General features: G+C 51.2%; 1 protein-coding gene across 1 annotated transcript in view; it reads right to left on the bottom strand.

The window, feature by feature from the left end:
- Positions 1–26,255, bottom strand: part of LOC311125351 (kinesin-like protein KIF1C) — a gene marked incomplete at its 3' end in the record, with an annotated part of 50,515 nt that overhangs the window by 11,551 nt on the left and 12,709 nt on the right. The window contains exons 2-5 of the mRNA XM_084199400.1: positions 15,843–15,970; positions 962–1,038; positions 745–859; positions 460–524 (exon numbers count right to left, since the gene is read on the bottom strand). Of these exons, the coding sequence (XP_084055526.1) occupies positions 460–524; positions 745–859; positions 962–1,038; positions 15,843–15,948 (363 nt within the window). The 5' untranslated portion in view covers positions 15,949–15,970. The remainder of the gene's footprint in view (positions 1–459; positions 525–744; positions 860–961; positions 1,039–15,842; positions 15,971–26,255) is intronic.

The following is a 26,255-nucleotide window of genomic DNA, read 5'->3' as shown; positions in this document are numbered from 1 at the left end:
GGGATGGAGAGAGATGAGAGAGGGATGGAGAGAGAGGGATGGAGAGAGATGAGAGAGGGATGGAGAGAGAGGGATGGAGAGAGATGAGAGAGGGATGGAGAGAGAGGGATGGAGAGAGATGGATGGAGAGAGATGAGAGAGGGATGGAGAGAGAGAGAGAGAGAGAGAGAGAGAGAGAGAGAGAGATGGATGGAGAGAGAGGGATGAGGGAGAGGGGGATGGAGAGAGAGAGGGATGGACAGAGAGAGGGATGGAGAGAGAGAGAGATGGATGGATGGAGAGAGAGAGATAGATGGAGAGAGAGAGAGATGGAGAGAGAGAGGTCACAAGATAAGCCATTTACATTGGTAAAAATTGCAATATCAACAATGGGTTAAATTCAGCTCAGTTTAGGTTGTTGTTTAAACGAAGATGGCTGTGATGATGGTATAGATGTATCAGAGGTCAGGGGTCAGTTACCTGTGGTATGATCCCCTCCTGTCCCTCTTCCTGCCGGCCCATCATGGTGTAACTCTTCCCTGCTCCTGGAATTATAATGAACAACAGAAAAACATCTCAGTATATCATGGGTAGTATTTATAGCTAGATAGGTCAATATATCATGGGTAGTATTTATATTTAGATAGGTCAATATATCATGGGTAGTATTTATAGCTAGATAGGTCAATATATCATGGGTAGTATTTATAGCTAGATAGGTCAATATATCATGGGTAGTATTTATAGCTAGATAGGTGAACCAACCTGTCTGTCCGTAGGCGAAGATACAGACATTGTATCCTTCAAACGCATGAAGCAGCATCTCCTCTCCAATGTCCTTATAGACTTGTCTCTGGGAGGCAAATCTCTCATCCTCCGCCTGGGGAGATAGGACACAACATGGACACACAGTTACCAGATTTACTATGAAGAAGAGAGAAACTGTGGGTACTTGGGCTCAATGAGAGAGAGATAACCTCACCGTAGTGTGTGACCAGTAGGAGTAGTCAAAGGTGAAACTCTTTCCTTCATTCTTGGGCTGTTTGGGGTTGGAGATACCTGGAGAGAACAGACAACACACTGTGTTTATAATAAAGGCCTGGGGGTTACGGTTGTGTGTTTATAAAGGCCTGGGGGTTACGGTTGTGTGTTTATAAAGGCCTGGGGGTTACGGTTGTGTGTTTATAATAAAGGCCTGGGGGTTACGGTTGTGTGTTTATAATAAAGGCCTGGGGGTTACGGTTGTGTGTTTATAATAAAGGCCTGGGGGTTACGGTTGTGTGTTTATAATAAAGGCCTGGGGGTTACGGTTGTGTGTTTATAATAAAGGCCTGGGGGTTACGGTTGTGTGTTTATAATAAAGGCCTGGGGGTTACGGTTGTGTGTTTATAATAAAGGCCTGGGAGTTACGTTGTGTGTTTATAAAGGCCTGGGGGTTACGGTTGTGTGTTTATAATAAAGGCCTGGGGGTTACGGTTGTGTGTTTATAAAGGCCTGGGGGTTACGGTTGTGTGTTTATAATAAAGGCCTGGGGGTTACGGTTGTGTGTTTATAATAAAGGCCTGGGGGTTACGGTTGTGTGTTTATAAAGGCCTGGGGGTTACGGTTGTGTGTTTATAAAGGCCTGGGGGTTACGGTTGTGTGTTTATAAAGGCCTGGGGGTTACGGTTGTGTGTTTATAAAGGCCTGGGGGTTACGGTTGTGTTTGCTTTGCATCACAAGATATCAGTTCAATGTATCTACAGTAACCACATTATTTCATCTTCCAAATAACTATATTATGTAATTATGTTAAGATTAGTGATTCACCTACCTCAGGCCCTAACCTTAACTAACCTTAACACACCCTAACCCCCTTCGAACTGAACATGCAAAAATAACAGACTCCAGGGTCACATGACTGGCACAGGAATTCTGGGATTGCTGCTGAGGCCTGTTCCATGTGCCACACTCACACACCCCAGGGTTTATTTATAGGCTGAGAGGGGGGTTATTTGCTGTGGTCTCTGGCATACTGATGCAACAGAGAGAGCCTGCTCTCACTCAGCCTCACCCTGCGCACACACACACACACACGTTATGTAACCTGTTTGAGATGTTCACAGTAAAATTCGATGCGGCGGCCATATTGTCTGAACTGTGTGAAATGTTGAATATTAAAACACCTTTCTAGAATACCGTACACCAATCACCATGAGGGGGAGTGAACAAGTGCACCCTACAAAGAGAAGGGGAGTGAAGGAGTGCACACTACAGAGAGAAGTGGAGTGAAGGAGTGCACAGTACAGAGAGAAGGGGAGTGAAGGAGTGCACACTACAGAGAGAAGGGGAGTGAAGGAGTGCACACTACAGAGAGAAGGGGAGTGAAGGAGTGCACACTACAGAGAGAAGGGGAGTGAAGGAGTGCACACTACAGAGAGAAGGGGAGTGAAGGAGTGCACCCTACAGAGAGAAGGGGAGTGAAGGAGTGCACAGTACAGAGAGAAGGGGAGTGAAGGAGTGCACCCTACAGAGAGAAGGAGTGCACACTACAGAGAGAAGGGGAGTGAAGGAGTGCACACTACAGAGAGAAGGGGAGTGAAGGAGTGCACACTACAGAGAGAAGGGGAGTGAAGGAGTGCAGTTTGTAGCAGTTCATTAGATTCTCACAGAGATGAGCACATACCTACTGTAACCACAGGCCATGTGTGTGTGTGTGACCTGTTTTAGAGGACAGATGTGAAAAAGATCAGAATCTCCTCAGAATGGACAGATCAGGTGTCTGGGAGAGGACAAAAGGAGAGAGAGAATGAGGGAGGAGAGAGAGAGAAGGAGGGAGGAGAGAGAGAAGGAGGGAGGAGAGAGAGAAGGAGGGAGGAGAGAGAGGTATGGAGACACATACTTGTTAGAAAGAGAGAGGTATGGAGAGAGACAGACTTGTTAGAAAGAGAGAGACAGACTTGTTAGAAAGAGAGAGGTATGGAGAGAGACAGACTTGTTAGAAAGAGAGAGACAGACTTGTTAGAAAGAGAGAGGTATGGAGAGAGACAGACTTGTTAGGAAGAGAGAGGTATGGAGAGACAAACTCTGGTCTAGAGTTTTTTTTCCTCTGGTTGCACATGTGACATGCTGGTAGAAATTAGGTAAAACGGATTTAAGTTTGCCTGCATTAAAGTCCCTGGCCACTAGGAGCGCCGCTTCTGGATGAGCATTTTCTTGTTTGCTTATGGCCTTATACAGCTCGTTGATTGCGGTCTTAGTGCCAGCATCGGTTTGTGGTGGTAAATAAACAGCTACGAAGAATATAGATGAGAACTCTCTTGGTAGATAGTGGGTCTACAGCTTATCATGAGGTACTCTACCTCAGGCCAGCAATATCTGGAGACTTCTTTAATATTAGACATCCTGCACCAGATGTTATTGATAAATAGAGACACACCCCCACCCCTCGTCTTACCAGACGTAGCTGCTCTGTCCTGCCGATGCACGGAAAATCCAGCCAACTGAATATTATCCATGTCGTCATTCAGCCACGACTCGGTGAAACATAAAATATTACAGTTTTTAATGTCCCATTGGAAGGATACTCTCGACCGTAGATCATCCAGTTTATTTTCCAGTGATTGCACCTTGGCCAAAACGAATGGTAGAGGCAGTTTACCCACTCGCCAATGAATCCTCACAAGGCACCCCGACCTTCGCCCCCTGTATCTCCATCTTTTCTCAGGCAATACGCTTGACTTCATCTTTACTAGATGTTGCTCTTCTACTAATCTCACTGCAACTCCCCTCCATGTCTCCGACCACTACTTTGTATCCTTTTCTCTCTCGCTCTCCTCCAACACTACTCACTCTGCCCCTACACAGATGGTAACGCGCCGCCGCAACCTTCGCTCTCTCTCTCCCACTACTCTCTCCTCTTCCATCCTATCATCTCTTCCCTCTGCTCAATCCTTCTCCCTCCAATCTCCTGATTCTGCCTCCTCAACCCTCCTCTCCTCCCTTTCTGCATCCTTTGACTCCCTGTGTCCCCTATCCTCCCGGCCGGCTCGGTCCTCCCCTCCAGCTCCGTGGCTTGATGACTCATTGCGAGCTCACAGAACAGAGCTCCGGGCAGCTGAGCGGAAATGGAAGAAAACTAAACTCCCTGCCGACCTGGCATCTTTTCACTCCCTCCTCTCTACATTTTCTTCATCTGTTTCTGCTGCTAAGGCCACTTTCTACCACTCTAAATTCCAAGCATCTGCCTCTAACCCTAGGAAGCTCTTTGCCACATTCTCCTCACTGCTGAATCCTCCCCCCACCCCCCCCTTTCCTCCCTCTCTGTGGATGACTTCGTCAACCACTTTGAAAAGAAGGTTGACGACATCCGATCCTTGTTTGTTAAGTCTAATGACACTGCTGGTCCTGCTCACACTGCCCTACCCTATGCTTTGACTTCTTTCTCCCCTCTCTCTCCAGATAAAATCTTGCGACTAGTGACTGCAGGCCGCCCAACAACCTGCCCGCTTGACCCCATCCCCTCCTCTCTTCTCCAGACCATCTCCGGTGACCTTCTCCCCTACCTCACCTCGCTGATCAACTCATCCTTGACCGCTGGCTATGTCCCTTCCATCTTCAAGAGAGCGAGAGTTGCACCCCTTCTCAAAAAACCAACACTCGATCCCACTGATGTCAACAACTACAGACCAGTATCCCTTCTTTCTTTTCTTTCCAAAACTATTGAGCGTGCCGTCTTTAGCCAACTCTCTTGCTATCTCTCTCAGAATGACCTTCTTGATCCAAACCAGTCAGGTTTCAGGACTGGTCATTCAACTGAGACTGCTCTTCTCTGTGTCACGGAGGCTCTCCGCACTGCTAAAGCTAACTCTCTCTCCTCTGCTCTTGTCCTTCTAGACCTGTCTGCTGCCTTTGATACTGTGAACCATCAGATCCTCCTCTCCACCCTCTCCGAGCTGGGCATCTCCGGCGCGGCTCACTCCTAGATTGCGTCCTACCTGACCGGTCGCTCCTACCAAGTGGCGTGGCGAGAAGCTGTCTCCGCACCACGTGCTCTCACCACTGGTGTCCCCCAGGGCTCAGTTCTAGGCCCTCTCCTTTTCTCCCTATACACCAAGTCACTTGGCTCTGTCATATCCTCACATGGCCTCTCCTATCATTGCTACGCTGACAATACACAACTAATCTTCTCCTTTCCCCCTTCTGATAACCAGGTGGCGAATCGCATCTCTGCATGTCTGGCAGACATATCAGTATGGATGACGGATCACCACCTCAAGCTGAACCCTGGCAAGACGGAGCTGCTCTTCCTCCCGGGGAAGGACTGCCCGTTCCATGATCTCGCCATCACGGTTGACAACTCTGTTGTGTCCTCCTCCCAGAGTGCGAAGAGCCTTGGCGTGACCCTGGACAACACCCTGTCGTTCTCCGCTAACATCAAGGCGGTGACCCGATCCTGCAGGTTCATGCTCTACAACATTCGGAGAGTACGACCCTGCCTTACACAGGAAGCGGCACAGGTCCTAATCCAGGCACTTGTCATCTCCCGTCTGGATTACTGCAACTCGCTGTTGGCTGGGCTCCCTGCCTGTGCCATTAAACCCCTACAACTCATCCAGAATGCCGCAAGCCGTCTGGTGTTCAACCTTCCCAAGTTCTCTTACGTCACCCCCCTCCTCCGCACACTCCACTGGCTTCCAGTTGAAGCTCGCATCCGTTACAAGACCATGGTGCTTGCCTATGGAGCAGTGAGGGGAACGGCACCTCCGTACCTTCAGGCTCTGATCAGTCCCTACACCCAAACGAGGGCATTGCGTTCATCCACCTCTGGCCTGCTGGCTCCCCTTCCTCTGCGGAAGCATAGTTCCCGCTCAGCCCAGTCAAAACTGTTCGCTGCTCTGGCACCCCAATGGTGGAACAAGCTCCCTCACGACGCCAGGACAGCGGAGTCACTCACCACCTTCCGGAGACATTTGAAACCCCACCTCTTTAAGGAATACCTGGGATAGGATAAAGTAATCCTTCTACCCCCCACTGGCTATAGGGTGAATGCACCAATTTGTAAGTCGCTCTGGATAAGAGCGTCTGCTAAATGACGTAAATGTAAATGTTTTCTCCACGCGAATGACGGGGATTTGGGCCTGGTCTCGGTGAAGCAGTATATCCTTCGCATCGGACTCATTAAAGAAAATATCTTCGTCCAGTTCGAGGTGAGTAATCGCTGTTCTGATATCCAGAAGTTATTTTCGGTCATAAGAGACGATAGCAGCAACATTATGTACAAAATAAGTTACAAATAATGCGAAAAAACAAACAAAATAGCACAGTTGGTTAGGAGCCCTGTAAAACGGCTGCCATCCCCTCCGGTGCCATTGTTATACAGTGAGGGAAAAAAGTATTTGATCCCCTGCTTATTTTGTACGTTTGCCCACTGACAAAGAAATGATCAGTCTATAATTTTAATGGTAGATTTATTTGAACAGTGAGAGACAGAATAACAACAAAGAAATCCAGAAAAACGCATGTCAAAAATGTCAAAAATGACCCCCTCTCAATCAGAAAGATTTCTGGCTCCCAGGTGTCTTTTATACAGGTAACGAGCTGAGATTAGGAGCACAATCTTAAAGGGAGTACTCCTAATCTCAATTTGTTACCTGTATAAAAGACACCTGTCCACAGAAGCAATCAATTAATCCGATTCCAAACTCTCCACCATGGCCAAGACCAAAGAGCTCTCCAAGGATGTCAGGGACAAGATTGTAGACCTACACAAGGCTGGAATGGGCTACAAGACCATCGCCAAGCAGCTTGGTGAGAAGGTGACAACAGTTGGTGCGATTATTCGCAAATGGAAGAAACACAAATGAACTGTCAATCTTCCTCGGCCTGGGGCTCCATGCAAAATCTCACCTCGTGGAGTTGCAATGATCATGAGAATGGTGAGGAATTAGCCCAGAACTACACGGGAGGATCTTGTCAATGATCTCAAGGCAGCTGGGACCATAGTCACCAAGGAAACAATTGGTAACACACTACGCCGTGAAGGACTGAAATCCTGCAGCACCCGCAAGGTCCCCCTGCTCAAGAAAGCACATATACTTGTCCGTCTGAAGTTTGCCAATGAACATCTGAATGATTCAGAGGAGAACTGGGTGAAAGTATTGTGGTCAGATGAGACCAAAATGGAGCTCTTTGGCATCATCTCAACTCGCCGTGTTTGGAGGAGGAGGAATGCTGCCTATGACCCCAAGAACACCATCCCCACCGTCAAACATGGAGGTGGAAACATTATGCTTTGGGGGTGTTTTTCTGCTAAGGGGACAGGACAACTTCACTGCATCAAAGGGACGATGGACGGGGCCATGTACCATCAAATCTTGGGTGAGAACCTCCTTCCCTCAGCCAGGGCATTGAAAAAGGGTCGTGGATGGGTATTCCAGCATGACAATGACCGAAAACACACGGCCAAGGCAACAAAGGAGTGGCTCAAGAAGAAGCACATTAAGGTCCTGGAGTGGCCTAGCCAGTCTCCAGACCTTAATCCCATACAAAATCTGTGGAGGGAGCTGAAGGTTCGAGTTGCCAAATGTCAGCCTCGAAACCTTAATGACTTGGAGAAGATCTGCAAAGAGGAGTGGGACAAAATCCCTCCTGAGATGTGTGCAAACCTGGTGGCCAACTACAAGAAACGTCTGACCTCTGTGATTGCCAACAAGGGTTTTGCCACCAAGTACTAAGTCATGTTTTGCAGTGGGGTCAGATACTTATTTCCCTCATTAAAAAACAAATCAATTTATAACATTTTTGACATGCGTGTTTCTGGATTTTTTTGTTGTTATTCTGTCTCTCACTGTTCAAATATACCTACCATTAAAATTATAGACTGATCATTTATTTGTCAGTGGGCAAACGTACAAAATCAGCAGGGGATCAAATACTTTCTTCCCTCACTGTATATATACTGAATGCTGCAGCACGGGTACAGACCAGGACCAGGTGGACATTACACCTGTTTTAAGGTCTCTGCCCATCACCACCACCACCACACCATCACCACTGGCTGCCTGTGAGTTCTAGAGTTCATTTTAAGATTCTTCTATCGATTTTTTAATCATTCCACGATTGCGCACCCCAATACATGTCAGACATGCTTTTAAGTTATGTACCCAGTAGGTCCCTCAGGTTCTGGCACTGGGCCTTTTAACGATCCCAAACCCAGGACCAAGAGGCATGGAGAGGCAGCCTTTAGTTACTATGCCCCCAGCCTCTGGAATAGCCTGCCAGAGAACCTGAGGGGGGCTGAAACTGGGGACATATTGAAAAGAGATCTTAAAACACATCTTGTTAGCTTTGCTTTTCCTCAGGAGGCTTTTTAGTCCTTCAGTTTGTCATTCTTTAGTTTTTATCTTGTGTTTGTAGTAAATATTTCTGCTTTTATTTTCATATTTTTATAAGTTTTTCCCTGTGAAGGACATTGTGTTGCATTCCATGTCCGAAATGTGCTGTATAAATAAAGCTTGATTCGATTTATTCTGGACTAGACAATCTCTCTCTATAGAGGGGGGTATTCTGGACTAGACCATCTCTCTCTCTCTAGATGGTTATGCAAATCACCCGAAGAACAACCAGTCCTCAACTGTGGGATTTAGGCAAATGCTCAGTGTGTGTGTGTGTGTGTGTGTGTGTGTGTGTGTGTGTGTGTGTGTGTGTGTTGTACAGTCAATTGCAGACAGTAGCCAACCAGAGCAAGGTTGAGCAGACAGGCTGTTCAGAGCTGCTGAACCCAGGGTCACACACACACTGGGGCTACGTTCCAATTCTCCACCCTTCTACCACACACTGGGGCTACGTTCCAATTCTCCACCCTTCTACCACACACTGGGGCTACATTCCAATTCTCCACCCTTCTACCACACACTGGGGCTACATTCCAATTCTCCACCCTTCTACCACACACTGGGGCTACATTCCAATTCTCCACCCTTCTACCACACACTGGGGCTACATTCCAATTCTCCACCCTTCTACCACACACTGGGGCTACATTCCAATTCTCCACCCTTCTACCACACACTGGGGCTACATTCCAATTCTCCACCCTTCTACCACACACTGGGGCTACATTCCAATTCTCCACCCTTCTACCACACACTGGGGCTACGTTCCAATTCTCCACCCTTCTACCACACAATGGGGCTACGTCCTGATTCTCCACCCTTCTCCTGGACTGTACACTTGCACACTTCCTCACATGGATTTAACAACAGTGAAAACTCCCTCCAGCCAATGCTTTCACCAATCATATGCTTTTAAATCCATGCGCACACTTCGGGAGAAGAGTGGAGAATCAGGACGTATCCCCAGTGTGTGGGAGAAGGGTGGAGAATCAGGACGTATCCCCAGTGTGTGGGAGAAGGGTGGAGAATCAGGACGTATCCCCAGTGTGTGGGAGAAGAGTGGAGAATCAGGACGTATCCCCAGTGTGTATAGGGAGAAGGGTGGAGAATCAGGACGTATCCCCAGTGTGTATAGGGAGAAGGGTGGAGAATCAGGACGTATCCCCAGTGTGTATAGGGAGAAGGGTGGAGAATCAGGACGTATCCCCAGTGTGTGGGAGAAGAGTGGAGAATCAGGACGTATCCCCAGTGTGAGGGAGAAGAGTGGAGAATCAGGACGTAGCCCCAGTGTGTATAGGGAGAAGGGTGGAGAATCAGGACATATCCCCAGTGTGTGGTAGAAGAGTGGAGAATCAGGACGTATCCCCAGTGTGTATAGGGAGAAGGGTGGAGAATCAGGACGTATCCCCAGTGTGTATAGGGAGAAGGGTGGAGAATCAGGACGTATCCCCAGTGTGTGGTAGAAGGGTGGAGAATCAGGACGTATCCCCAGTGTGTATAGGGAGAAGGGTGGAGAATCAGGACGTATCCCCAGTGTGTATAGGGAGAAGAGTGGAGAATCGGGACGTATCCCCAGTGTGTGGTAGAAGAGTGGAGAATCAGGACGTATCCCCAGTGTGTATAGGGAGAAGGGTGGAGAATCAGGACGTATCCCCAGTGTGTGGGAGAAGGGTGGAGAATCAGGACGTAGCCCCAGTGTGTATAGGGAGAAGGGTGGAGAATCAGGACGTATCCCCAGTGTGTATAGGGAGAAGGGTGGAGAATCAGGACGTATCCCCAGTGTGTATAGGGAGAAGGGTGGAGAATCAGGACGTATCCCCAGTGTGTATAGGGAGAAGGGTGGAGAATCAGGACGTATCCCCAGTGTGTGGTAGAAGAGTGGAGAATCAGGACGTATCCCCAGTGTGTGGTAGAAGAGTGGAGAATCAGGACGTAGCCCCAGTGTGTATAGGGAGAAGGGTGGAGAATCAGGACGTATCCCCAGTGTGTATAGGGAGAAGGGTGGAGAATCAGGACGTATCCCCAGTGTGTAAAGGGAGAAGAGTGGAGAATCAGGACGTATCCCCAGTGTGTGGTAGAAGAGTGGAGAATCAGGACGTATCCCCAGTGTGTATAGGGAGAAGGGTGGAGAATCAGGACGTATCCCCAGTGTGTATAGGGAGAAGAGTGGAGAATCAGGACGTATCCCCAGTGTGTGGTAGAAGAGTGGAGAATCAGGACATATCCCCAGTGTGTATAGGGAGAAGGGTGGAGAATCAGGACGTATCCCCAGTGTGTGGGAGAAGGGTGGAGAATCAGGACGTATCCCCAGTGTGTATAGGGAGAAGGGTGGAGAATCAGGACGTATCCCCAGTGTGTATAGGGAGAAGAGTGGAGAATCAGAACGTATCCCCAGTGTGTATAGGGAGAAGGGTGGAGAATCAGGACGTATCCCCAGTGTGTATAGGGAGAAGGGTGGAGAATCAGGACGTATCCCCAGTGTGTGGGAGAAGGGTGGAGAATCAGGACGTATCCCCAGTGTGTATAGGGAGAAGGGTGGAGAATCAGGACGTAGCCCCAGTGTGTGGTAGAAGGGTGGAGAATCAGGACGTATCCCCAGTGTGTATAGGGAGAAGAGTGGAGAATCAGGACGTATCCCCAGTGTGTGGTAGAAGGGTGGAGAATCAGGACGTATCCCCAGTGTGTATAGGGAGAAGAGTGGAGAATCAGGACGTAGCCCCAGTGTGTATAGGGAGAAGGGTGGAGAATCAGGACGTAGCCCCAGTGTGTATAGAGAGAAGGGTGGAGAATCAGGACGTATCCCCAGTGTGTATAGGGAGAAGGGTGGAGAATCAGGACGTATCCCCAGTGTGTATAGGGAGAAGGGTGGAGAATCAGGACGTATCCCCAGTGTGTGGTAGAAGAGTGGAGAATCAGGACGTATCCCCAGTGTGTATAGGGAGAAGGGTGGAGAATCAGGACGTATCCCCAGTGTGTATAGGGAGAAGGGTGGAGAATCAGGACGTATCCCCAGTGTGTGGTAGAAGGGTGGAGAATCAGGACGTATCCCCAGTGTGTATAGGGAGAAGGGTGGAGAATCAGGACGTATCCCCAGTGTGTATAGGGAGAAGAGTGGAGAATCAGGACGTATCCCCAGTGTGTATAGGGAGAAGAGTGGAGAATCAGGACGTATCCCCAGTGTGTATAGGGAGAAGGGTGGAGAATCAGGACGTATCCCCAGTGTGTGGGAGAAGGGTGGAGAATCAGGACGTAGCCCCAGTGTGTATAGGGAGAAGGGTGGAGAATCAGGACGTATCCCCAGTGTGTATAGGGAGAAGGGTGGAGAATCAGGACGTATCCCCAGTGTGTATAGGGAGAAGGGTGGAGAATCAGGACGTATCCCCAGTGTGTATAGGGAGAAGGGTGGAGAATCAGGACGTATCCCCAGTGTGTGGTAGAAGAGTGGAGAATCAGGACGTATCCCCAGTGTGTGGTAGAAGAGTGGAGAATCAGGACGTAGCCCCAGTGTGTATAGGGAGAAGGGTGGAGAATCAGGACGTATCCCCAGTGTGTATAGGGAGAAGGGTGGAGAATCAGGACGTATCCCCAGTGTGTAAAGGGAGAAGAGTGGAGAATCAGGACGTATCCCCAGTGTGTGGTAGAAGAGTGGAGAATCAGGACGTATCCCCAGTGTGTATAGGGAGAAGGGTGGAGAATCAGGACGTATCCCCAGTGTGTATAGGGAGAAGAGTGGAGAATCAGGACGTATCCCCAGTGTGTGGTAGAAGAGTGGAGAATCAGGACATATCCCCAGTGTGTATAGGGAGAAGGGTGGAGAATCAGGACGTATCCCCAGTGTGTATAGGGAGAAGGGTGGAGAATCAGGACGTATCCCCAGTGTGTATAGGGAGAAGGGTGGAGAATCAGGACGTATCCCCAGTGTGTGGGAGAAGGGTGGAGAATCAGGACGTATCCCCAGTGTGTATAGGGAGAAGGGTGGAGAATCAGGACGTATCCCCAGTGTGTATAGGGAGAAGGGTGGAGAATCAGGACGTATCCCCAGTGTGTATAGGGAGAAGAGTGGAGAATCAGGACGTATCCCCAATGTGTGGTAGAAGAGTGGAGAATCAGGACGTATCCCCAGTGTGTATAGGGAGAAGGGTGGAGAATCAGGACGTATCCCCAGTGTGTGGGAGAAGGGTGGAGAATCAGGACGTAGCCCCAGTGTGTATAGGGAGAAGGGTGGAGAATCAGGACGTATCCCCAGTGTGTATAGGGAGAAGAGTGGAGAATCAGAACGTATCCCCAGTGTGTATAGGGAGAAGGGTGGAGAATCAGGACGTATCCCCAGTGTGTATAGGGAGAAGGGTGGAGAATCAGGACGTATCCCCAGTGTGTGGGAGAAGGGTGGAGAATCAGGACGTATCCCCAGTGTGTATAGGGAGAAGGGTGGAGAATCAGGACGTAGCCCCAGTGTGTGGTAGAAGGGTGGAGAATCAGGACGTATCCCCAGTGTGTATAGGGAGAAGAGTGGAGAATCAGGACGTATCCCCAGTGTGTGGGAGAAGGGTGGAGAATCAGGACGTATCCCCAGTGTGTGGGAGAAGGGTGGAGAATCAGGACGTATCCCCAGTGTGTATAGGGAGAAGGGTGGAGAATCAGGACGTATCCCCAGTGTGTGGGAGAAGGGTGGAGAATCAGGACGTAGCCCCAGTGTGTATAGGGAGAAGGGTGGAGAATCAGGACGTATCCCCAGTGTGTGGTAGAAGGGTGGAGAATCAGGACGTATCCCCAGTGTGTATAGGGAGAAGAGTGGAGAATCAGGACGTAGCCCCAGTGTGTATAGGGAGAAGGGTGGAGAATCAGGACGTAGCCCCAGTGTGTATAGAGAGAAGGGTGGAGAATCAGGACGTATCCCCAGTGTGTATAGGGAGAAGGGTGGAGAATCAGGACGTATCCCCAGTGTGTATAGGGAGAAGGGTGGAGAATCAGGACGTATCCCCAGTGTGTATAGGGAGAAGGTTGGAGAATCAGGACGTAGCCCCAGTGTGTATAGGGAGAAGGGTGGAGAATCAGGACGTATCCCCAGTGTGTGGGAGAAGAGTGGAGAATCAGGACCTATCCCCAGTGTGTGGGAGAAGGGTGGAGAATCAGGACGTAGCCCCAGTGTGTGGGAGAAGGGTGGAGAACCAGGACGTATCCCCAGTGTGTATAGGGAGAAGGGTGGAGAATCAGGACGTAGCCCCAGTGTGTGGGAGAAGAGTGGAGAATCAGGACGTATCCCCAGTGTGTGGGAGAAGGGTGGAGAATCAGGACGTATCCCCAGTGTGTATAGGGAGAAGAGTGGAGAATCAGGACGTATCCCCAGTGTGTGGTAGAAGAGTGGAGAATCAGGACGTATCCCCAGTGTGTGGGAGAAGGGTGGAGAATCAGGATGTATCCCCAGTGTGTATAGGGAGAAGAGTGGAGAATCAGGACGTATCCCCAGTGTGTATAGGGAGAAGGGTGGAGAATCAGGACGTAGCCCCAGTGTGTGGGAGAAGAGTGGAGAATCAGGACGTATCCCCAGTGTGTATAGGGAGAAGAGTGGAGAATCAGGACGTATCCCCAGTGTGTGGTAGAATAGTGGAGAATCAGGACGTATCCCCAGTGTGTGGTAGAAGAGTGGAGAATCAGGACATAGCCCCAGTGTGTATAGGGAGAAGGGTGAGGAATCAGGACGTAGCCCCAGTGTGTATAGGGAGAAGGGTGGAGAATCAGGACGTATCCCCAGTGTGTGGTAGAAGAGTGGAGAATCAGGACGTATCCCCAGTGTGTGGTAGAAGAGTGGAGAATCAGGACGTATCCCCAGTGTGTGGGAGAAGGGTGGAGAATCAGGACGTATCCCCAGTGTGTATAGGGAGAAGAGTGGAGAATCAGGACGTATCCCCAGTGAGTGGTAGAAGAGTGGAGAATCAAGACGTATCCCCAGTGTGTATAGGGAGAAGGGTGGAGAATCAGGACGTATCCCCAGTGTGTATAGGGAGAAGAGTGGAGAATCAGGACGTATCCCCAGTGTGTGGTAGAAGAGTGGAGAATCAGGACGTAGCCCCAGTGTGTATAGGGAGAAGGGTGGAGAATCAGGACGTATCCCCAGTGTGTATAGGGAGAAGGGTGAAGAATCAGGACGTAGCCCCAGTGTGTATAGGGAGAAGGGTGGAGAATCAGGACGTATCCCCAGTGTGTATAGGGAGAAGGGTGGAGAATCAGGACGTATCCCCAGTGTGTATAGGGAGAAGGGTGGAGAATCAGGACGTATCCCCAGTGTGTATAGGGAGAAGGGTGGAGAATCAGGACGTATCCCCAGTGTGTATAGGGAGAAGGGTGGAGAATCAGGACGTAGCCCCAGTGTGTATAGGGAGAAGGGTGGAGAATCAGGACGTATCCCCAGTGTGTATAGGGAGAAGGGTGGAGAATCAGGACGTATCCCCAGTGTGTATAGGGAGAAAGGTGGAGAATCAGGACGTATCCCCAGTGTGTGGTAGAAGAGTGGAGAATCAGGACGTATCCCCAGTGTGTATAGGGAGAAGGGTGGAGAATCAGGACGTATCCCCAGTGTGTATAGGGAGAAGGGTGGAGAATCAGGACGTAGCCCCAGTGTGTATAGGGAGAAAGGTGGAGAATCAGGACGTATCCCCAGTGTGTGGTAGAAGAGTGGAGAATCAGGACGTATCCCCAGTGTGTGGTAGAAGAGTGGAGAATCAGGACGTATCCCCAGTGTGTGGGAGAAGGGTGGAGAATCAGGACGTATCCCCAGTGTGTATAGGGAGAAGAGTGGAGAATCAGGACGTATCCCCAGTGAGTGGTAGAAGAGTGGAGAATCAAGACGTATCCCCAGTGTGTATAGGGAGAAGGGTGGAGAATCAGGACGTATCCCCAGTGTGTATAGGGAGAAGAGTGGAGAATCAGGACGTATCCCCAGTGTGTGGTAGAAGAGTGGAGAATCAGGACGTAGCCCCAGTGTGTATAGGGAGAAGGGTGGAGAATCAGGACGTATCCCCAGTGTGTATAGGGAGAAGGGTGGAGAATCAGGACGTAGCCCCAGTGTGTATAGGGAGAAGGGTGGAGAATCAGAACGTATCCCCAGTGTGTATAGGGAGAAAGGTGGAGAATCAGGACGTATCCCCAGTGTGTGGGAGAAGGGTGGAGAATCAGGACGTATCCCCAGTGTGTATAGGGAGAAGGGTGGAGAATCAGGACGTATCCCCAGTGTGTGGTAGAAGGGTGGAGAATCAGGACGTATTCCCAGTGTGTATAGGGAGAAGGGTGGAGAATCAGGACGTAGCCCCAGTGTGTGGGAGAAGGGTGGAGAATCAGGACGTAGCCCCAGTGTGTATAGGGAGAAGGGTGGAGAATCAGGACGTATCCCCAGTGTGTATAGGTAGAAGGGTGGAGAATCAGGACGTAGCCCCAGTGTGTATAGGGAGAAGGGTGGAGAATCAGGACGTATCCCCAGTGTGAGTTACTTACATGTGGAGTTGCCCTGCATCTGTATAACACACTTGGCGTCTCGGCTGGTCTCCCGGGAGTTGAAAGGTCGCACGCGCACCGCCACCTTCACCGAGGCTCCCGCCATCCTCACCTCTGACCCCTTACCCCTAGAACACAGAACACATCTTTAGAACATGGAACACAGCTTTAGAACATAGAGCACATATTAAGAACACAGTCCTTTATTTTCCATTTGCGATAGTCGTTTCACAGCCTTAGGCTGAAGACGAAGTGCCTTCCTATTCCCTGTGTACTACATCAGACCAGAGCCTCATAACTAAAGCTGTGTACTACATCAGACCAGAGCCTCATAACTAAAGCTGTGTACTACATCAGACCAGAGCCTCATAACTAAAGCTGTGTACTACATCAGACCAGAGCCTCATAACTAAAGCTGTGTACTACATCAGACCAGAGCCTCATAACTAAAGCTGTGTACTACATCAGACCAGAGCCTCATAACTAAAGCTGTGTACTACATCAGACCAGAGCCTCATAACTAAAGCTGTGTACTACATCAGACCAGAGCCTCATAACTAAAGCTGTGTACTACATCAGACCAGAGCCTCATAACTAAAGCTGTGTACTACATCAGACCAGAGCCTCATAACTAAAGCTGTGTACTACATCAGACCAGAGCCTCATAACTAAAGCTGTGTACTACATCAGACCAGAGCCTCATAACTAAAGCTGTGTACTACATTAAAGGGAATATGGTACCATGGCTGCGTTTAGACAGGCAGCCCAATTCTGATCTTTTTTCCACTGATTGGTCTTTTTACCAATCAGATCAGCTCTGAAAAAAACTGATGTGAAATGATCTGATGTGACTAGTCAAAATACCAATTAGTGGAAAAAAGATCTGAATTGGGCTGCCCGTCTAAACGCAGCCTTAGAAAACAACAGAGCTTAGTTCCACTGTCAGCCCTGAGAGATGAGGAGAGGCTAGTGTACAGTAAATGTATTGGGTGCGAGCAGCGCAAAGCGTCAGTCAGCTACTGAGTTCTACAGCATCCTTCTGCTGTGGGTTATGCTGTTGTTTGTAATGTTCTGGATGAACGTCAGGGAGAAGTTTCCTTTAGACACAGAACATAGCCAGCCGTATGTCGTTACATCTGGTGTGTGTGGTGACTGACAGACGTTATTTCTCATTACTGAGTCTTCTGCCTGAACACACAATAACCCCTCCTTCTCTCTCCATCCGTTTCTCTCTCCATCCGTTTCTCTCACTCTCAAACACATTCCTACAGTCTGACTGTGTGCTAAACTCCAGTGTTTCCACAGGAACCAGGATGTTTTCATACTCTAATTATCTTCCTCTCTAACCTCCCTCTCTTTCTCTCTAACCTCCCTCTCCCTCTCTCTCTAACCTCCCTCTCTTTCTCTCTAACCTCCCTCTCTTTCTCTCTAACCTCCCTCTCTTCCTCTCTAACCTCCCTCTCTAACCTCCCTTCCTCTCCCTCTCTAACCTCCCTTCCTCTCCCTCTCTAACCTCCCTCTCTTCCTCTCTAACCTCCCTTCCTCTTCCTCTCTAACCTCCCTTCCTCTTCCTCTCTAACCTCCCTCTCTTCCTCTCTAACCTCCCTCTCTTCCTCTCTAACCTCCCTCTCTTCCTCTCTAACCTCCCTCTCTCTCTCTCTCTAACCTCCCTCTCTTCCTCTCTAACCTCCCTCTCTTCCTCTCTAACCTCCCTCTCTTCCTCTCTAACCTCCCTCTCTTCCTCTCTAACCTCCCTCTCTCTCTCTCTCTAACCTCCCTCTCTTCCTCTCTAACCTCCCTCCCTCCCTCTCTAACCTCCCTTCCTCTTCCTCTCTAACCTCCCTCTCTTCCTCTCTAACCTCCCTCTCTTCCTCTCTAACCTCCCTCTCTTCCTCTCTAACCTCCCTCTCTTCCTCTCTAACCTCCCTCTCTCTCTCTCTCTAACCTCCCTCTCTTCCTCTCTAACCTCCCTCCCTCCCTCTCTAACCTCCCTCCCTCCCTCTCTAACCTCCCTTCCTCTTCCTCTCTAACCTCCCTCTCTTCCTCTCTAACCTCCCTCTCTTCCTCTCTTCCTCTCTAACCTCCCTCTCTTCCTCTCTAACCTCCCTCTCTTCCTCTCTAACCTCCCTCTCTCTCTCTCTCTAACCTCCCTCTCTTCCTCTCTAACCTCCCTCCCTCCCTCTCTAACCTCCCTTCCTCTTCCTCTCTAACCTCCCTCTCTTCCTCTCTAACCTCCCTCCCTCCCTCTCTAACCTCCCTTCCTCTTCCTCTCTAACCTCCCTCCCTCCCTCTCTAACCTCCCTTCCTCTTCCTCTCTAACCTCCCTTCCTCTCTAACCTCCCTTCCTCTTCCTCTCTAACCTCCCTCCCTCCCTCTCTAACCTCCCTTCCTCTTCCTCTCTAACCTCCCTCCCTCCCTCTCTAACCTCCCTTCCTCTTCCTCTCTAACCTCCCTTCCTCTCTAACCTCCCTTCCTCTTCCTCTCTAACCTCCCTTCCTCTCTAACCTCCCTTCCTCTTCCTCTCTAACCTCCCTTCCTCTCTCACCTCCCTCTCTCTGTAACCTGTTCTGTAATGCCATTCAGAAGATGCTTCTACCCACTAACTACTCTACTAGCAGGTGCTACACTAGTCAGTCAGTCTAAAGGTGTTACATGTGAATCAGTCAGAACAGCCCTAGGATAAACACATAACATCTGTCAAAGTAAATACATCTCTTTCAAACGCACCATTTTTAAACCATAAATCACACACACACACACACACACACACACACACACACACACACACACACACCACTTACTTTGTAACCTGCAGCCACATTCCAAACCCAATTCATTTTCACCTTTCAACTCTGAATGGCAAAACACTTTAATGACACACCGAGTCACACACACACACACACACACACACACACACACACACACTGCGTTGGTTTCTCTACACACACCGAGTCTCACACACACACACACACACAGCGTTGGTTTCTCCACACACACCGAGTCTCACACACACACAGCGTTGGTTTCTCCACACAGCGTTGGTTTCTCCACACAGCGTTGGTTTCTCCACACACACAGCGTTGGTTTCTCCTCACACAGCGTTGGTTTCTCCACACAGCGTTGGTTTCTCCACACACACAGCGTTGGTTTCTCCACACACACAGCGTTGGTTTCTCCTCACACAGCGTTGGTTTCTCCACACAGCGTTGGTTTCTCCACACAGCGTTGGTTTCTCCACACACACAGCGTTGGTTTCTCCACACAGCGTTGGTTTCTCCACACAGCGTTGGTTTCTCCACACAGCGTTGGTTTCTCCACACACAGCGTTGGTTTCTCCACACAGCGTTGGTTTCTCCACACAGCGTTGGTTTCTCCACACAGCGTTGGTTTCTCCACACACAGCGTTGGTTTCTCCACACACAGCGTTGGTTTCTCCTCACAGCGTTGGTTTCTCCTCACAGCGTTGGTTTCTCCACATAGCGTTGGTTTCTCCACACACAGCGTTGGTTTCTCCACACAGCGTTGGTTTCTCCACACAGCGTTGGTTTCTCCACACACAGCGTTGGTTTCTCCACACACAGCGTTGGTTTCTCCACACAGCGTTGGTTTCTCCACACAGCGTTGGTTTCTCCACACAGCGTTGGTTTCTCCTCACAGCGTTGGTTTCTCCACACACACAGCGTTGGTTTCTCCACACAGCGTTGGTTTCTCCACACACAGCGTTGGTTTCTCCACACAGCGTTGGTTTCTCCACACAGCGTTGGTTTCTCCACACAGCGTTGGTTTCTCCACACACAGCGTTGGTTTCTCCACACAGCGTTGGTTTCTCCACACACTGTCACGCCCTGAATCAGGGGACTCTTATATGTTGAGTCAGGGTGTGAATATTCTATGTTGTGTTTTTCTATGTTTCAGTCTAGATGTTGTATTTCTATGTTTGGCCGGGTGTGGTTCCCAATCAGAGGCAGCTGTCGCTCGTTGTCTCTGATTGGGGATCATACTTAGGCAGCCTATTGGCACTGTTTAGTTGTGGGATCTTGTTCCGTGAGTAGGCTTGTTTTGTGTTCAGCCTGAGGACGTCACGTTTCGTTTGTTTGTTGTTTTGTCGTGTGTTTATCATTTAAATAAACATGTACACATGTCACGCTGCGCCTTGGTCTGACCCGTCCTTAAACGAACGGGACAGAAGATCCCACCAAACACGGACCAAGCAGCGTGCCCAGGAGGACCGAACTCCCTGGACACAGGTGGGGAAGATGTGGTCGTGGGAGGAGATACTTGCGGGGAAAGGACCCTGGGCGAAGGGGGAAGCCCAGGCAGGAGAGGAGCAACGGCAACACAGAAGCCGGCCGAGGAGGAAGCCCGAGAAGCAGCCCCAATAAACATTTTTGGGGTGGTCGGGGAGCGAGAGAGAAGAGCCCCGACCACTGCACCCGGTGGGTTTCCAGATTGATTCCCTACGACCATGGGAAGAAGAGTGGGAACAGTATTATACTGAGGAGTCGGAGGATGACGACGACGATGAGTTTCTGTTCCCTAACTCGTGGGGGCTCCTGGAGGAGTCCTCACTGGAGGACGAGTGCCGAGAGAGAGAGAAGGATCGGATCTGCAGGGTAAGAGAGGAGGCCACCATATTACGGGGGCTGATAGATAGAATAGAGCGGGAGAGATCCATTCAAGAGGAGGCACTGCAGGAGGCTCGTAGGGAGAAGGACGAAGTAGAGGCACGGAGAGAGGAGCTGGTTAGGCAATATAAGGAGCGGGGGTTAATAAAGGAACCCAGGTATGCGGAGATACGCACTGTATCGCCAGTGCGCATGCACAGCCCAGTGCGTTCTGTGCCAGCGCCCCGCACGTGTCGTGCGAAAGTGGGCAGCCAGCCAGGACGGGTTGTGCCAGCTCTCCGCTCCAGTCCGCCTCCACAGTCCGGCCCGGCCCGTTCCTGCTCTCCGCACCAAGCCAGTGGTGCGTGTCCCCAGTCCTGCCCGGCCCGTTCCTGCTCCTCGCACCAAGCCAGTGGTGAGTGTCCCCAGTCCGGCCCGGCCCGTTCCTGCTCCTCGCACCAAGACAGTGGTGCGTGTCCCCAGTCCGGCCCGGCCCGTTCCTGCTCCTCGCACCAAGCCAGTGGTGCGTGTCACCAGTCCGGCCCGGCCCGTTCCTGCTCCTCGCACCAAGCCAGTGGTGCGTGTCCCCAGTCCGGCCTGGCCCGTTCCTGCTCCTCGCACCAAGCCAGTGGTGCGTGTCCCCAGTCCGGCCTGGCCCGTTCCTGCTCCTCGCACCAAGCCAGTGGTGCGTGTCCCCAGTCCGGCCTGGCCCGTTCCTACTCCTCGCACCAAGCCAGTGGTGCGTGTTCCCAGTCCGGCCTGGCCCGTTCCTGCTCCTCGCACCAAGCCAGTGGTGCGTGTTCCCAGTCCGGCCCGGCCCGTCCTGCTCCTCCCACCAAGCCAGTGGTGCGTGTCCCCAGTCCGGCCCGGCCCGTTCCTGCTCCTCGCACCAAGCCAGTGGTGCGTGTGTCCAGTCCGGCACGGCCCGTTCCACCGGTGCCTGGTCCGGCACCGGTCAGCTGCTCCACTCCGGAGCCTGAGCAGTCCGCTCCACCGGTGCCTGATCCAGCTCCGGTCAGCTGCTCCACTCCGGAGCCTGAGCAGTCCGCTCCACCGGTGCCTGATCCAGCTCCGGTCAGTTGCTCCACTCCGGAGCCAGAGCAGTCCGCTCCACCGGGGTCTAGTCCAGCTCCGGTCAGCGGCTCCACTCCAGAGCCAGAGCAGTCCGCTCCACCGGTGCCCAGTCCAGCTCCGGTCAGCGGTTCCACTCCGGAGCCAGAGCAGTCCGCTCCACCGGGGTCTAGTCCAGCTCCGGTCAGCGGCTCCACTCCAGAGCCAGAGCAGTCCGCTCCACCAGGGTCTAGTCCAGCTCCGGTCAGCGGCTCCACTCCGGAGCCAGAGCAGTCCGTTCCACCGGTGCCTGATCCAGCTCCGGTCAGCTGCTCCACTCCGGAGCCTGAGCAGTCCGCTCCACCGGGGTCTAGTCCAGCTCCGGTCAGCGGCTCCACTCCAGAGCCAGAGCAGTCCGCTCCACCAGGGTCTAGTCCAGCTCCGGTCAGCGGCTCCACTCCGGAGCCAGAGCAGTCCGTTCCACCGGTTCCTATTCCAGCTCCGGTCAGCGGCTCCACTCCGGAGCCAGAGCAGTCCACTCCACCGGTGCCCAGTCCAGCTCCGGTCAGCGGCTCCACTCCGGAGCCAGAGCAGTCCACTCCACCGGTGCCCAGTCCAGCTCCGGTCAGCGGCTCCAGTCCAGACCCAGACGTCAGCCCCTCTCCAGGTTCGGGGTCTCCCACACCAGGGTCTAGACAGGGCTTGGTACTTCGTGGGAGGAAGGAGAGGGGAAGCAGCGCGCCGAGGTCCAGACCAGACCAGGGGCGCAACAGGGAGGCGGAGAGTATGTGGTCGTCACGCCCGGAGCCGGATCCGCCTCCGAGGCGGAATGCCCACCCGGCCCCTACCCTGTTATGTAAAGGTTGTGCGGGGGGGGGGGTACTGTCACGCCCTGACTCAGGGGACTCTTATTTGTTGAGTCAGGGTGTGAATATTCTATGTTGTGTTTTTCTATGTTTCAGTCTAGGTGTTGTATTTCTATGTTTGGCCAGGTGTGGTTCCCAATCAGAGGCAGCTGTCGCTCGTTGTCTCTGATTGGGGATCATACTTAGGCAGCCTATTGGCACTGTTTAGTTGTGGGATCTTGTTCCGTGTTGGAGGCTTGTTTTTTGTTCAGCCTGAGGACTTCACGTTTCGTTTGTTTGTTGTTTTGTCGTGTGTTTATCATTTAAATAAACATGTACGCATTTCACGCTGCGCCTTGGTCCGACCCGTCCTTAAACGAACGTGACACACACACAGCGTTGGTTTCTCCACACACACAGCGTTGGCTTCTCCACACACAGCGTTGGTTTCTCCACACACAGCGTTGGTTTCTCTATGAGGAAGACATAAAGGCCATGTGCTCCTGGGAAAGACTCCAGTCGGATAAGGATAAGGTTAGGGTTAGGGTTAAGGATAAGGTAACTGTGTGTGTAAATGCTGTGTCATCACCCCACTCCATATGAACAGAACACATGGAATTTACTCTCATCCCTTCAGTAGCTGTTAGAGATCAGATAGATACACCCAGCAGGCTGGTAGAGGTCCATCTAGAACCAGGGTCAGATAGATACACCCAGCAGGCTGGTAGAGGTCCATCTAGAACCCAGCAGGCTGGTAGAGGTCCATCTAGAACCCAGCAGGCTGGTAGAGGTCCATCTAGAACCAGGGTCAGATAGATACACCCAGCAGGCTGGTAGAGGTCCATCTAGAACCAGGGTCAGATAGATACACCCAGCAGGCTGGTAGAGGTCCATCTAGAACCAGGGTCAGATAGATACACCCAGCAGGCTGGTAGAGGTCCATCTAGAACCAGGGTCAGATAGATACACCCAGCAGGCTGGTAGAGGTCCATCTAGAACCAGGGTCAGATAGATACACCCAGCAGGCTGGTAGAGGTCCATCTAGAACCAGGGTCAGATAGATACACCCAGCAGGCTGGTAGAGGTCCATCTAGAACCCAGCAGGCTGGTAGAGGTCCATCTAGAACCCAGCAGGCTGGTAGAGGTCCATCTAGAACCAGGGTCAGATAGATACACCCAGCAGGCTGGTAGAGGTCCATCTAGAACCCAGCAGGCTGGTAGAGGTCCATCTAGAACCAGGGTCAGATAGATACACCCAGCAGGCTGGTAGAGGTCCATCTAGAACCAGGGTCAGATAGATACACCCAGCAGGCTGGTAGAGGTCCATCTAGAACCAGGGTCAGATAGATACACCCAGCAGGCTGGTAGAGGTCCATCTAGAACCAGGGTCAGATAGATACACCCAGCAGGCTGGTAGAGGTCCATCTAGAACCAGGGTCAGATAGATACACCCAGCAGGCTGGTAGAGGTCCATCTAGAACCCAGCAGGCTGGTAGAGGTCCATCTAGAACCCAGCAGGCTGGTAGAGGTCCATCTAGAACCAGGGTCAGATAGATACACCCAGCAGGCTGGTAGAGGTCCATCTAGAACCCAGCAGGCTGGTAGAGGTCCATCTAGAACCAGGGTCAGATAGATACACCCAGCAGGCTGGTAGAGGTCCATCTAGAACCCAGCAGGCTGGTAGAGGTCCATCTAGAACCAGGGTCAGATAGATACACCCAGCAGGCTGGTAGAGGTCCATCTAGAACCCAGCAGGCTGGTAGAGGTCCATCTAGAACCAGGGTCAGATAGATACACCCAGCAGGCTGGTAGAGGTCCATCTAGAACCCAGCAGGCTGGTAGAGGTCCATCTAGAACCCAGCAGGCTGGTAGAGGTCCATCTAGAACCAGGGTCAGATAGATACACCCAGCAGGCTGGTAGAGGTCCATCTAGAACCAGGGTCAGATAGATACACCCAGCAGGCTGGTAGAGGTCTATCTAGAACCAGGGTCAGACTGTCTGTGGTTAGTTAGCTACAGCTCTCTCATATCTTCTCTCCTCTCTCTCCCTCCCTGCTGTCTCTCTGTCTCGAGTCTTCAACCACTCTCTCATTAACTGTAGCTGGCAAGGGGAAGACACAGGCAATTACTGCTGGTTTAGAGAAGGAGAGGAGAGATCGAGCTGGTACAGTCTGATGTACTGTCCTCTACTGTATCTAAGCCTGGTACCGTCCCCAACCCTTAACGACCTCCAGTACTGTCCTCTACTGTATCTAAGCCTGGTACCGTCCCCAACCCTTAACGACCTCCAGTACTGTCCTCTACTGTATCTAAGCCTGGTACCGTCCCCAACCCTTAACGACCTCCAGTACTGTCCTCTACTGTATCTAAGCCTGGTACCGTCCCCAACCCTTAACGACCTCCAGTACTGTCCTCTACTGTATCTAAGCCTGGTACCGTCCCCAACCCTTAACGACCTCCAGTACTGTCATCTACTGTATCTGAGCCTGGTACCGTCCCCAACCCTTAACGACCTCCAGTACTGTCCTCTACTGTATCTAAGCCTGGTACCGTCCCCAACCCTTAACGACCTCCAGTACTGTCCTCTACTGTATCTAAGCCTGGTACCGTCCCCAACCCTTAACGACCTCCAGTACTGTCCTCTACTGTATCTAAGCCTGGTACCGTCCCCAACCCTTAACGACCTCCAGTACTGTCATCTACTGTATCTGAGCCTGGTACCGTCCCCAACCCTTAACGACCTCCAGTACTGTCCTCTACTGTATCTAAGCCTGGTACCGTCCCCAACCCTTAACGACCTCCAGTACTGTCCTCTACTGTATCTAAGCCTGGTACCGTCCCCAACCCTTAACGACCTCCAGTACTGTCCTCTACTGTATCTGAGCCTGGTACCGTCCCCAACCCTTAACGACCTCCAGTACTGTCCTCTACTGTATCTAAGCCTGGTACCGTCCCCAACCCTTAATGACCTCCAGTACTGTCCTCTACTGTATCTGAGCCTGGTACCGTCCCCAACCCTTAACGACCTCCAGTACTGTCCTCTACTGTATCTGAGCCTGGTACCGTCCCCAACCCTTAACGACCTCCAGTACTGTCCTCTACTGTATCTAAGCCTGGTACCGTCCCCAACCCTTAACGACCTCCAGTACTGTCATCTACTGTATCTAAGCCTGGTACCGTCCCCAACCCTTAACGACCTCCAGTACTGTCATCTACTGTATCTAAGCCTGGTACCGTCCCCAACCCTTAACGACCTCCAGTACTGTCCTCTACTGTATCTAAGCCTGGTACCGTCCCCAACCCTTAACGACCTCCAGTACTGTCATCTACTGTATCTGAGCCTGGTACCGTCCCCAACCCTTAACGACCTCCAGTACTGTCCTCTACTGTATCTAAGCCTGGTACCTTTCCCTTTCCACAGAGGGCTCTACCTGGAACCAAAACAGGTTCTACCTGGAACCAAAACAGGTTCTACCTGGAACCAAAACAGGTTCTACCTGGAACCAAAACAGGTTCTACCTGGAACCAAAACAGGTTCTATGAGGACAACGGAAGAACCCTCTTGGTACCCTCGTGTAAGAGTGTACGGACCAGTGGAATGGTGAGTGTGATATTCCCATGTTGGGAATGTTGTGGTCTATACCACAGTCACGTCCGGACCAGTGGAATGGTGAGTGTGATATTCCCATGTTGGGAATGTTGTGGTCTATACCACAGTCACTCCCAGACACACACTGTCCGTCCCTGTGTGTTTTAACAGGAATATCCCACACACCATTCACTGGACTGTATATACACTACATGACCAAAAGTATGTGGACACCTGCTCGTCGAATATCTCATTCCAAAATCATGGGCATTAATATGGAGTTGGTCCCCCCTTTGCTGCTATAACAGCCTCCACTCTTCTGGGA

Source organism: Coregonus lavaretus (assembly GCF_964263955.1).
Source record: "Coregonus lavaretus genome assembly, contig: HAP1_SCAFFOLD_1815, whole genome shotgun sequence".
Taxonomy (NCBI): Eukaryota; Metazoa; Chordata; class Actinopteri; order Salmoniformes; family Salmonidae; genus Coregonus; species Coregonus lavaretus.
This window is presented reverse-complemented; position numbering and strand designations above follow the sequence as displayed.